Source organism: Saccopteryx bilineata, chromosome 5, assembly GCF_036850765.1.
Source record: "Saccopteryx bilineata isolate mSacBil1 chromosome 5, mSacBil1_pri_phased_curated, whole genome shotgun sequence".
Lineage (NCBI taxonomy): Eukaryota > Metazoa > Chordata > Mammalia > Chiroptera > Emballonuridae > Saccopteryx > Saccopteryx bilineata.
In genome coordinates, this window is record NC_089494.1 from 205,932,222 (window position 1) to 205,945,525 (window position 13,304).

The 13,304-nt window shown below is 36.8% G+C and overlaps 1 protein-coding gene across 2 annotated transcripts in view; it reads right to left on the reverse strand.

Annotated features, from left to right (window-relative positions):
- The window catches only part of MRPL1 (mitochondrial ribosomal protein L1), a 68,466-nt gene that overhangs the window by 19,045 nt on the left and 36,117 nt on the right, over positions 1-13,304 (reverse strand). For both annotated transcript variants that reach the window (XM_066279587.1, XM_066279586.1), the window contains one exon: positions 12,701-12,807. In XM_066279587.1, coding sequence (XP_066135684.1) covers positions 12,701-12,807 — 107 coding nt within the window. The remainder of the gene's footprint in view (positions 1-12,700; positions 12,808-13,304) is intronic.

Sequence of the window (13,304 nt, forward strand, 5' to 3'; positions counted from 1 at the left end):
AAATCAAATTTTTAAAGAACACTAATTCACTGTATATTGTGTATAACAATATCTTTTAATAATTTCTAACTGATCTTCAATTGGCAGTAGTTTTTGTTTACTTGTACATCAATACATTCAATTATTATTTGTTGAGCACCTACTGTTTGCCAGGCACTATTCCAGAAACTGGGAATACAACAATAAACAGAACAAACAAAAATTACTACTTTTTATTTTCTTATTCTTTTTTTTTAAATAAATTTTTATTAATGGTAATGGGATGACATTAATAAATCAGGGTACATATATTCAAAGAAAACATGTCTAGGTTATTTTGTCATTAAATTATGTTGCATACCCCTCGCCCAAAGTCAGATTGTCCTCCGACACCCTCTATCTAGTTCTCTGTGCCCCTCCCCCTCCCCCTAACTCTCTCCCTCCCTCCCTCCCATGTCCTCCCTCCCCCCACCCATGGTAACCACCACACTCTTGTCCATGTCTCTTAGTCTCATTTTTATGTTCCACCAATGTATGGAATCATGTAGTTCTTGTTTTTTTCTGATTTACTTATTTTACTCCGTAAAATGTTATCAAGTTCCCACCATTTTGCTATAAATGATCTGATGTCATCATTTCTTATGGCTGAGTAGTATTCCATAGTGTATATGTGCCACATCTTCTTTATCCAGTCTTCTATTGAAGGGCTTTTTGGTTGTTTCCATGTCTTGGCCACTGTGAACAGTGCTGCAATGAACATGGGGCTATATGTGTCTTCACATATCAATGTTTCTGAGGTTTTGGGGTATATACCCAGTAGAGGGATTGCTGGGACATAAGGTAGTTCTATTTTCAGTTTTTTGAGGAACCACCATACTTTCCTCCATAATGGTTGTACTACTTTACAGTCCCACCAACAGTGAATGAGGGTTCCTTTTTCTCCACAGCCTCTCCAACATTTGCTATTACCCGTCTTGTTGATAATAGCTAATCTAACAGGGGTGAGGTGGTATCTCATTGTAGTTTTGATTTGCATTTCTCTAATAACTAATGAAGCTGAGCATCTTTTCATATATCTGTTAGCCATTTGTATCTCTTCCTAGGAGAAGTGTCTGTTCATGTCCTCTTCCCATTTTTTTATGGGATTGTTTGTTTGTTTGTTGTTGAGTTTTATGAGTTCTTTGTAAATTTAGGATATTAGGCCCTTATCTGAGCTGTTGTTTGAAAATATCATTTCCCATTTAGTTGTCTGTCTGTTTATTTTGATACCAGTTTCTCTTGCTGAGCAAAAACTTTTTATTCTGATGTAGTCCCATTCATTTATCTTTGCCTTCACTTCTCTTGCCATTGGAGTCAAGTTCATAAAATGTTCTTTAAAACCCAGGTCCATGATTTTAGTACCTATGTCCTCTTCTATGTACTTTATTGTTTCAGGTCTTATATTTAGGTCTTTGATCCATTTTGAATTAATTTTAGTACACGGGGACAGGCTATAGTCGAGTATCATTCTTTTGCATGTGGCTTTCCAGTTTTGCCAACACCATTTGTTGAAGAGGCTTTCTTTTCTCCATTGTGTGTTGTTGGCCCCTTTATCAAAGATTATTTGACCATATATATGTGGTTTTATTTCTGGGTTTTCTATTCTGTTCCATTGGTCTGAGTGTCTATTTTTCCGCCAATACCATGCTGTTTTGATTATCGTGGCCCTATAATATAGTTTAAAGTCAGGTATTGTAATGCCCCCAGCTTCATTCTTTTTCCTTAGGATTGTTTTGGCTATTCGGGGTTTTTTATAGTTCCATATAAATCTGATGATTTTTTGTTCCATTTCTTTAAAAAATCTCATAGGAATTTTGATGGGAATTGCATTAAACTTGTATATTGCTTTGGGTAATATGGCCATTTTGATTATATTTATTCTTCCTATCCAAGAACAAGGAATATTTTTCCATCTCATTGTATCTTTTTCGATTTCCCTTAACAATGCTTTGTAATTTTCATTATATAGGTCCTTTACATTCTTTGTTATGTTTATTCCTAGGTATTTTTTGTTGTTGTTGTTGTTGCAATCGTGAAGGGGATTATTTTTTTGAGTTCGTTTTCTAATATTTCATTGTTGGCATATAGAAAGGCTATGGACTTTTGTATGTTAATTTTGTATCCTGCGACCTTACTGTATTGGTTTATTGTTTCTAATAATCTTTTTGTGGAGTCCTTTGGGTTTTCGATGTATAGGATCATATCATCAGCAAAAAGTGATACCTTTACTTCTTCTTTTCCGATATGGATGCCTTTTATTTCTTTGTCTTGTCTGATTGCTCTGGCCAGAACTTCTAGCACCACGTTGAATAAGAGTGGAGAGAGTGGACAACCCTGTCTTGTTCCTGATTTAAGGTAGAAAGTCCTCAGTTTTATGCCGTTTAATAGGATGTTGGCTGATGGTTTATCATATATGGCCTTTATCATGTTGAGATATTTTCCTTCTATACCCATTTTGTTGAGAGTCTTAAACATAAAATTGTGTTGTATTTTATCAAAAGCCTTTTCTGCATCTATTGATAAGATCATGTGGTTTTTGTTCTTTGTTTTGTTGATATGGTGTATTACATTAACCGTTTTGCGTATGTTGAACCATCCTTGAGATTCTGGGATGAATCCCACTTGATCATGATGTATTATTTTTTTAATATGTTGTTGTATTCGGTTTGCCAGTATTTTGTTTAGTATTTTAGCATCTGTATTCATTAGAGATATTGGTCTGTAATTTTCTTTCTTTGTGCCATCCTTGCCAGGTTTTGGTATGAGGGTTATGTTGGCCTCATAAAATGTGTTTGGAAGTATTGCTTCTTCTTCAATTTTTTGGAAGACTTTGAGTAGAATAGGAACCAAGTCTTCTTTGAATGTTTGATAGAATTCACTAGTATAACCGTCTGGGACTGGACTTTTATTTTTGGGGAGGTTTTTAATAGTTTTTTCTATTTCCTCCCTGCTGATTGGTCTGTTTAGGCTTTCTACTTCTTCATGACTCAGTCTAGGAAGGTTGTATTGTTCTAGGAATTTATCCATTTCTTCTAGATTGTTGTATTTGGTGGCATATAATTTTTCATAGTATTCTACAATAATTCTTTGTATATCTATGATGTCTGTGGTGATCTCTCCTCTTTCATTTTGGATTTTATTTATTTGAGTCCTGTGCCTTTTTTCCTTGGTGAGTTTTGCCAAGGGTTTGTCAATTTTGTTGATCTTTTCAAAGAACCAGTTCCTTGTTTTATTGATTTTTTCTATAGTTTTTCTGTTCTCTATTTCATTTATTTCTGCTCTGATTTTTATTATCTCCTTTCTTCGGCTGGTTTTGGGTTGTCTTTGTTCTTCTTTTTCTAGTTCCTTAAGGTGTGAAGTTAAGTGGTTTACTTCGGCTCTCTCTTGTTTGTTCATATAGGCCTGAAGTGATATGAACTTTCCTCTTATTACTGCTTTTGCTGCATCCCAGAGATTCTGATATGTCGTATTTTCATTTTCATTTGTCTGTATATATCTTTTGATCTCTGTGCTTATTTCTTCTTTGACCCATTCATTTTTTAGAAGTATGTTGTTTAGTTTCCACATTTTTGTGGGTTTTCCCCCTCTTTTTTGCAGTTGAATTCTAGTTTCAAGGCTTTATGATCAGAAAATATGCTTGGTACAATTTCAATTTTTCTAAATTTGCTGATATTGTCTTTGTGGCCCAACATATGGTCAATTCTTGAGAATGTTCCATGTACACTAGAGAAAAATGTATACTCTGTCGCTTTTGGATGAAGTGTCCTGTAGATGTCTATCATATCCAGGTGTTCTAGTATTTCGTTTAAGGCCACTATATCTTTATTGATTCTCTGTTTGGATGACCGATCTAGAGCCGTCAGCGGTGTATTGAGGTCTCCAAGTATGATTGTATTTTTGTTAGTTTTTGTTTTAAGGTCAATAAGTAGCTGTCTTATATATTTTGGTGCTCCTTGGTTTGGTGCATATATATTAAGGATTGTTATGTCTTCTTGATTCAACTTCCCCTTAATCATTATGAAATGACCATTTTTGTCTCTGAGTACTTTTTCTGTCTTGTAGTCAGCATTATTAGATATGAGTATTGCTACACCTGCTTTTTTTGGGGTGTTGTTTGCTTGGAGTATTGTTTTCCAGCCTTTCACTTTGAATTTGTTTTTATCCTTGTTGCTTAGATGTGTTTCTTGTAGGCAGCATATAGTTGGATTTTCTTTTTTAATCCATTCTGCTACTCTGTGTCTTTTTATTGGTAAGTTTAATCCATTTACATTTAGTGTAATTATTGACACTTGTGGGTTCCCTACTGCCATTTTATAAATTGCTTTCTGTTAGTTTTGTATCTTGTTTGATTCTTCTCTTTTGCTTTTTTTCTATCATTTGTTTTTGTTTGTGTTCCATACTTCTTTCCTCTGTTGCTACCTTTTTTAAGTCAAGTGTTTTTGTGGTGGTTTTTTCAAGGGTGGTTACCATTAAGTAATGAAAAGGGTACCTACCATATTCATTGTAGTACCCTATCTTATGAGTATTTCTGCACTTCATCGTCCTTTGCTACTGTTAATCTCCATCCTCTCCCCCCTTTTTTTCCTTTGTTGTCACAGTTTAAGTTTGGTTTTATTGTGTTCTTGGTGGAGCTGTTACTTGTGGTGTTGTTTTCTTTTGTTCTTTGAATCTGGTTGGAAAACTCCCTTTAGTATTTCCTGGAGTGGGGGCTTTCTGTTGATAAATTCTCTCATCTTTTCTGTATTTGTGAATGTTTTTATATCTCCTTCGTACTTGAAGGATAGCTTTGATGGGTATAGTATTCTTGGCTGAACGTTCCTCTCTTTCAGGGCTTTAAATATTGGGGTCCACTCTCTTCTAGCTTGTAGAGTTTCTGCTGAGAAATCTGATGATAATCTAATAGGCCTACCTTTATATGTTGTACTCTTCTTTTCCCTGGCTGCCTTGAGAATTTTTTCTTTGTCATTGGTTTGTGTCATCTTTATTATGATGTGCCTTGGAGTGGGTTTGTTGGGGTTAAGAAAACTCGGTGTTCTGTTTGCTTCTTGAATTTGAGGCTTTAGTTCTTTCCACAGGCTTGGGAAGTTCTCGTCTATTATTTGTTTGAGTATATTCTCCATTCCATTTTCTTTCTCTTCTCCCTCTGATATACCTATTATTCTTATGTTATTCTTTCTGATGGAGTCAGACAATTCCTGTAGGGCTTTCTCGTTTTTTATTATTTTTAAGTCTCTTTCTTCTTCTCTCTTTTGTGCCTCAAGTTGTTTGTCTTCTATTTCACTAATCCTATCTTCAATCTGGGCTGTTCTGTTAGCTAAGCTTGTTACCTCGTTTTTCAGCTCGTGAACTGAGTTTTTCATTTCTGTTTGATTTGTTTTTATAGTTTCAATTTCCTTGGAAATATATTCTTTGTGTTCATTGAGTTGTTTTCTGATTTCCCTAAATTGCCTTTCTGTGTTTTCTTGTATATCTCTGAGTATTTTTAAGATTTCTATTTTAAATTCTCTGTCATTTAGCTCCAAGGCTTCCAATATGTTAAGTCTTTTCTCCATAGATTTTTCCACATCTATTTGTGTTACCTCTCTTTCTTTTGTATCCATAATATTCGATTTCCTCTTTCTTATTGGCTTCTGAGGGTGGTCTTCTTGATAGCACACAGGCGCACTCCCTCCGCGGCTTGAATGAACGTCCCTGCGGTAGCTTCCTCTACACCCTCGTTTCTCAGATTCAAGTGATAACAGTCCTTTCGCTTTCAGTTTGTGTGGAACTCCGGAATGCTCCGAGGATAAATTTTTCTGTTTCTAGTTGATAAATTTGTTGTGATTTGGGGGAGATCTGTCGGACGCGCTGCTCACGGCGCCATTTCCGTGACATCACCCCCTATTTTCTTATTCTTTTAGGTTACTTGGTTCCTCCCTGGCTGTGGTGAAACCTTAATAATTGTCTCCCAAATCCACCCCTCTTATTCTAATTAAAGTTTTAAATGGGCACATGGCCACCCAGCCAGATACTACATTACTTGGTTCCTCCCTGGCTGTGGTGAAACCTTAATAATTGTCTCCCAAATCCACCCCTCTTATTCTAATTAAAGTTTTAAATGGGCACATGGCCACCCTAGCCAGATAGTACATAGTAGAGACCTTTAGCTAAGCCATATGACTAACTCTGGACCACAGGACAGGGGCAGAAGTGATGAGGCCAATGATTTACCTGTTTGAAAGAAAGCTGCTTACTCTCTACCTCCTCTTGCCTCCTTCACACTGGCTGTAAGTCAGGCCTGTTATATGCAAGATTCATCCACTAGGAGATGGCAAAAAAAAAGGAAGAAGGAAAGAGGAGGAAGAAGGATGGGGGAAAGGAAGGGGGAGGAGGAGGAGGAGGGAAGAGGAGGAGGGAGGAGGAGGAGGGAGGAAGAAGAGGAAGAAAGGAAGATGGGGGGAGGTGAAGGAGAAGGGGGAAAGGGGAAGGGGGAAGAAGGGGGAAAGAAGGGGAAAATGGGGGAAGAGGAAGAAGAGGAAGAGGAGGAGGAGGAGGGAAGAAGGGAGGGAGGAAGGGAGGAAGGAAGGGAGGGAGGGAGGGAGGGAGGGAGGGAGGGAGGGAGGAAGGAAGGAAGGAAGGAAGGAAGGAAGGAAGGAAGGAAGGATCACCTTGATCTCTGGTTAACTCTGGAGAAACCCTGAGTTGCCCACCAGCTTAAAATTCTATTTTACATTACATTGTGCCTAACACACAGTCAGTACTTAATAAATATTTGTTAAACAGAGCCTGCAGCACATAAAGTTGTTTTGTTTTGTTTCTTTTTCTGGTTAGATTATAAATGAGCTAATAATTTTTCCTATTCAGAGAATAAAGTTTAAGAAAAGCCAATAAATCCCTGTTGGTTAGAGGGCCTGCTGGTTAATAGCTCAGTTGGTTAGAGTGTTGTCCTGACATGCCAAGGTTGGAGATTTGATCCCGTCAGGGCACATACAAGAATCAACTAATGAATGCATGAGGTAAGTGGAAACAAATCAATGTTTCTCTCCCTCCCTGTCTTCCTCTCTCTCTCAAATCAGTCAATAGATAATTTTTTTTTAAAAAGTCAGTAAATGGGAATAAGTTCTAAAATTATAAGAACACTGGAAATCTCTACTATATCATGGGTCAGGAAAAAACTCAGTCCCAAACACTAGGTAGAAAAGGCTTTATTCTCCATCATTTGCCGATGCCAGGCAATCTGTGTCTGTGAACACTTCAATTTTATAAGAAGTTAACCTTCTATGAACTTGGCTCTTATCAATTCCATTTAAGGCACTAGTAAACAGAGCAAGTCATGGTAGAAATAAGTCAGACATGGTCCACAATAAAGGGAGTCATAGGACTCTACACAGAAAAATAGAAAGAGGTGGAGAATCAGGCCAGAGCTAGGAATATTTGACAAGAAAAGGATTAAGAACAGGGGACAGATGAAGAAAGTTAAAATAAAGAACTTGAAGGGATTAGCCAAATTACATATACATAACACATAGATAGAGACAACAGGGTAGCAATTCCCAGAGGGAAAGGGGGATGGAGGTGGGGGAGGGGGGCACAAGGGGTGAAATGGGGGTGGAAAAAGACTTTGCACAGCACATGGAGGGCAGGATGTGCTGTGCAGAAGGTGTTATATTGAGGAGGACATTTAAAACCATGTCAACACAATAAATTAAAAAACAACACTTTTAAATTAAAAGAAGAAGTAGAACAGAAGAAGACTATTTCCTAAGAAGAAAACATGGTAATGTTATCCTTAGAATTTTTAAGTTACTAAAAGTACACATGCACTCACACATAAACCAGTAAAAACCTCCCAACAGAGACAAAATGATTACATTTGATAATATCAAATGCTGGTGAGTGTGTGAGGCACGTTAACACATTATTGGATAAATTATTGCAAACATTTTAGAGAGTAATTTGGTAATACTTATGATAAAATTTTCAACCAAAATTCTATTTTTAGAATTTACCTTATGGGTAAACTTGGAAAAAACTGGCAATATATATTCATAAGAATGTTATTAAAGTATCATTTATAATAGCATCAAAATGGATACAAACTAGACATCCATCAGTAGGGAAATGATTATGATACATGCACAGAATACAATTCTATGCAGCTATTAAAAAGAACTTGGCAAATCTCTGTGGCAGCTCTCCTTGCATATCTGAAGACATCTATGCTACATATATTAAGCTGAAAAAAAAGTGCAGAACAATGTATGTAGCATAAAATTTTATATATAAATGAATTTTTAAAGGGTATTTATGTTCATGTCTTAACATTTCTGGAAGGACAAAATAAAATAGAAGTCCCATAGAAACAACTGCAGAGAAAAGGGCTTTAGAGTTTCCTTACAAATTTCTGTACATTGAAAATGTTAAATGTCAACAGAGATATTGAGGCAGCAGACTTCTGACTTTTATACTGTTTTCTACATTATAAACTCAGACAAATTATTTTGAAGTTATTTAATTACTATTTGAAATTAAATTGCTATTTAGAATATATATTTACACGACAGATACATATTATGCCTTAGCTTCGTTTTTTGTGTTTTTTTTTTTTTTTGAGAATCTGCCTTAGTTTAATTTCTATTTCATGAAGAGCCATAACTAAAAAAAAAAAAAAAAAGTTAGGGTTCAGTTGTAGATATGTATTTCTTCTCCCTTCTAAATCTTTATTTTTAGTTTTATGCTTTAAAATTTTTCCCTTTAATCTGATAATTTAGCAACTCACTTTTTTTTTTTTTTTTTTGTATTTTTCTGAAGTTGGAAACAGGAGGCAGTCAGATTGACTCCCACATGTGCCCGACCGGGATCCACCCAGCATGCCCACCAGGGGGCGATGCTCTGCTCATCTGGGGCGTTGCTCTGTTGCAACCAGGGCCATTCTAGCACCTGAGGCAGAGGCCACAGAGCCATCCTCAGCACCCAGGCCAACTTGGCTCCAGTGGAGCCTTGGCTGCAGGAGGGGAAGAGAGAGACAGAGAGGAAGGACAGGGGGAGGGATGGAGAAGCAGATGGGTGCTTCTCCTGTGTGCCCTGGCCAGGAATCGAACCCAGGGCTCCTGCACGCCAGGCCGATGCTCTACCACTGAGCCAACCGGCCAGGGCCTAGCAACTAACTTTTATCCCAACCAATTTATTCTTTGTGCCAAGAGAAAATAAGTGATGACTACATGAGAGCAATATAACTGATTGAAAAATAAAATATTCCAGTAATAAACTGTTGTCTGCATGATATTCAACATATTGTCTGAATGACATTTTCACTGATAGATGTTTGATCTGATAGCATGTATAATCAATTTCATGAATATGTAAATTACAGGCTCTAATAGTAGGAAAAAGAACAAAAATCAATTCAGCTGCATGTACTGCTTACAAATGTTAGATACTGGCTGGCTATAACACATTAGCATTGTTACGATATACAAAAGCAACATAAATGGCAAAGTTCTCATACCCACGATGCTAATGCTCAAGTCAGATAATTGAAAAAGACTCAACTGATTGTATTTATCATTTTAATACAGAAGGAGAACCAGTTTAAACTACTCCAGGTCAATTTCACATGACATCAATAGTAGAACTAGATCATGAAGCAACGTGGCACTACAGACTCTGCAGAACCGTAACAAGAGACATCCAGATGATTTGACTAAAGTTAAGATCATCTCTCTTGTACAGGCAAATAAAAACATAAAATTCATACATTTTGCTCTCCCAAAAACCATCTTTCTAGATTAGGGGTCAGCAAATCTTTTTCTCTAAAGAGCCAGATATTAAATACTTAAGGTTTTGTGGGACTCATATGATCTCTGCAGCAAATTCTTTGTTTTGTTTTGCTTTTTACAACCATTTAAAACATAAAGACCGTTTTTAACTCAAAGCCTGGATAGAAACAGGACACAATTATTGGCTATAGCCAATATAGGCTATAGTTTCTTGACCTTGATCTTGACACCCTCCTAGGATCCAAAATGAGGAGGACCCCTCCCCAAATGAGGACTGTGATGCTGTCAGAGCCCTTTCATCTGTACATGGATCCGAAATCCAATGCTAATAATATACTGGTGGCAACAACAAACCACCTTCAGTATTTCCAACTATATAATAAGAATCACATCACCATGGAAACCTCGAACTTTTAAGGAAGCTATATTACTTTGCTTTGAAATATTTTTAAAAAATGTGTAATTTCTGATAATTACAACCAATATTTCTATAGAATAGTTATACTGAGAAACAACAGTAAACAGATTTTTATTCCTTTTTAAACAATTTTATTGAGGTATTCCTGACTCTCTGCATATTTTTAATAATTCTATTGAGGCATATTTTGCATTTCATATTATTTACCACTTTGTAATTTACAATTCAGTTATTTTTAATAAGTTTATCAATTTGGGCAACCATAACCATCAACCAGTTTTTAAACATCATCACCCCAATATGATCTCTTATAAACATTCGCTGTTACTATTAATGCTTGTTTCTTCCCACCCTCACCCCAGGTAACCAGTAATCTACGTTTTGTCCTAAAAAATAAATAAATATATATATATGTATATATATATGTATATATATATATATGTAGTATCATACAGTATGTGATTTCTGTGTCTGGTGTCTCACTGCACAATGTTTTTCAGGATAATCCACAATGTAGCATGTATACATAGTTTATCCCTTGTTATTGCCAAATAGTAATCCATGAGATCTACTGCACATCCCGTATTTGTCCCTTTTTACTCCCCTCCCCACATCCCTCTCCCTCATGGTAACCACTTCACTTTTATCTATGTCTATGAGCCCCAGTTTTATATCCCACCTATGTGTGAAATCATATAGTCCTTAGCTCTTTCTGATTTACTTATTTCATTCAGTATAATGTTCTCAAGGTCCATCCATGTTGTTGTAGATGGCAATTATGTCATCATTTCTTATGGCTGAGTAGTATTCCACTGTGTATATGTACTACATCTTCTTTATCCAGTCCTTATTGAGGGACATTTTGGTTGTTTCCATGTCTTAGCCACTGTGATTAATGATGTGATGAACATGGGGGTGCATGTGTCGTTGTGTACCAGTGTTTTTTAGTTTTTTGGGTAGATACCCAGTGAATGGATTGCTGGGTCATATGATAATTCTGTTTTTAATTTTTCCGAGGTACTATCATACTGTCTTCCAGAGTGGCGATACTAGTTTACATTCCCACCAAGGTGAATGAAGGTTCCTTTCTCTCCACAGCCCCTTTCTAAAGCAAGTTTTCCTTCCATAAAACTAGCTAAGCACCTTTTCTATACAGTATTTCTGATTATCTACAGTGGGCACAGCTCAATTAGCTTGGTCTACTATCTATTGGCTATAATGCGGAACTCCTCTTAGATGTAGGGTGGGAGAAGGAATAATAGCTATTCAAATAATCCAGCCATGAGGCTGCATGGCATAGAAATAAAGAGCCTGGACTCTTGAGGAGACTGCCAAGGTTCAAAATACCTATTCTGCCTCATACTAGCTATGAGACCTTGGAAAAAGTATTTAACCTCTATGGGCTTCAATGCTTTAATCTATAAAATGGGGATGATAATTTCCCTCTCACAGGTTTGAGTATTAAAAGACAATTTATACAAAGTGTTTGGGCCCTGGCCAGTTGGCTCTGCAGTAGAGCGTCAGCCTGGTGTATGGAAGTCCCAGGTTCAATCCCCGGCCAGGGCACACAGGAGAAGTGCCCATCTGCTTTCCAACCTTCCCCCTCCTTTCTCTCTCTCTCTTCCCCTCTGCAGCAAAGGCTCCATGGGAGCAAAGTTGGCCTGGGCGCTGAGGGTGGCTCCATGGCCTCTGCCTCAGGCGCTAGAATGGCTCCAGTTGCAGTGGAGCAACACCCCAGAGTGGCTGAGCATCACCCCCTGGTGGGCATGCCAGGTAGATCCTGATCTGGTGCATGCAGGAGTCTGTCTCCCACTTCTCATTTCGGAAAAGAACAGGAAAAAAGGAAGTGTTTGGTGTAGTGTTTGGCACTGGAAGGCAATTTAAAATTTGCTATCAGTATTATTGTTATCCCTATAGTTATTGCACAGGAACAAAATTACTTACACTAAGTAGTATTTTAAAGATTCTAGTATAAAAAGATATTAACAAACAGCTATGTATATATTTAAAACACAATCCTATAAAAATTTAACATCTCTATTAGTGTCTCAAAAGTAGCTTTAAAAATTGATTTCTAGTAACTTCTATAAATAGGCAAAGAATTTTTAAAACCCATGCAATGATAATCAGAAATAATTCATAAAAATAAAGCAAATTACTCAATTCCATCAAAGTAGCATTAAATACCTAATATGGGTTCAGCATTATGCAAAGTTCTATAGGGCATACATTAAGATCTAGACCCCACTCTCAATAAGCTTGAAATATTAGGAAAAAAAAATAACATACACAAAACAGATAATCAAATAAATCAAAGTACAAGTAAATGTCAGTGGGTGGCACATAATTCAGAAGGAAGAAATTCTATGGTATCATTAAAATTTATGAGTTCAATCAATAAAAAAATTATCTATGTGTATATTTAGTGCCACTCCTAATGCTAGTGATAAGTACAAGTTCAAAGGACTGGTATAAGGGTTACTGAATAATTTCCACTGTAACTTACTGTTGCTATTTTGGTCTCAAGAAAGTTCTCCCTTTCTTCATCTACTTTAATTTCATGTCCAGTTTTAAAAAACTCAAGCATTTTGGGGATGTCACGGCCAATAGAATCTGGTGGTTAGAAAAATAAAAAATCCAAAGTTATCACTCCATCTAACCAAGTAGCAAAAACTGCTGAATAGGAAAAGCATTAATCTCATGTTAAGGTATAGTAAATAAGTACGGCAGAGACTTTAGAGTGTCTCCATTTCCCGGAATTCATGCCCCTGTGTAATCCCCCCACCTTGAGTTTAAATGGGGCCTACAACTTGCTCTAAGGAACAGAATGAATATGTGTACATGATTATATTACATAAAATTGCAATTCTTATCTGGGAAGAGCCTCTCTTCCTACTGGCTTTGAAGAAGCAATGTGCAATGTTATGAGGTGCATATGAAGACGGCCACAGGGTAAGAAACCAAGGCCCGGTCCAGCAGCCTGTAAGGAATTTAATTCTGCCAGAAAGCCACATGAATCTGAAAGTGAATCATTCCCCAGTCAAGTCTCAGATGAAATCACTTTGACTGGAGCTTTATGAGACCCTGAAGCTGTGATAGTAAATGTGTGT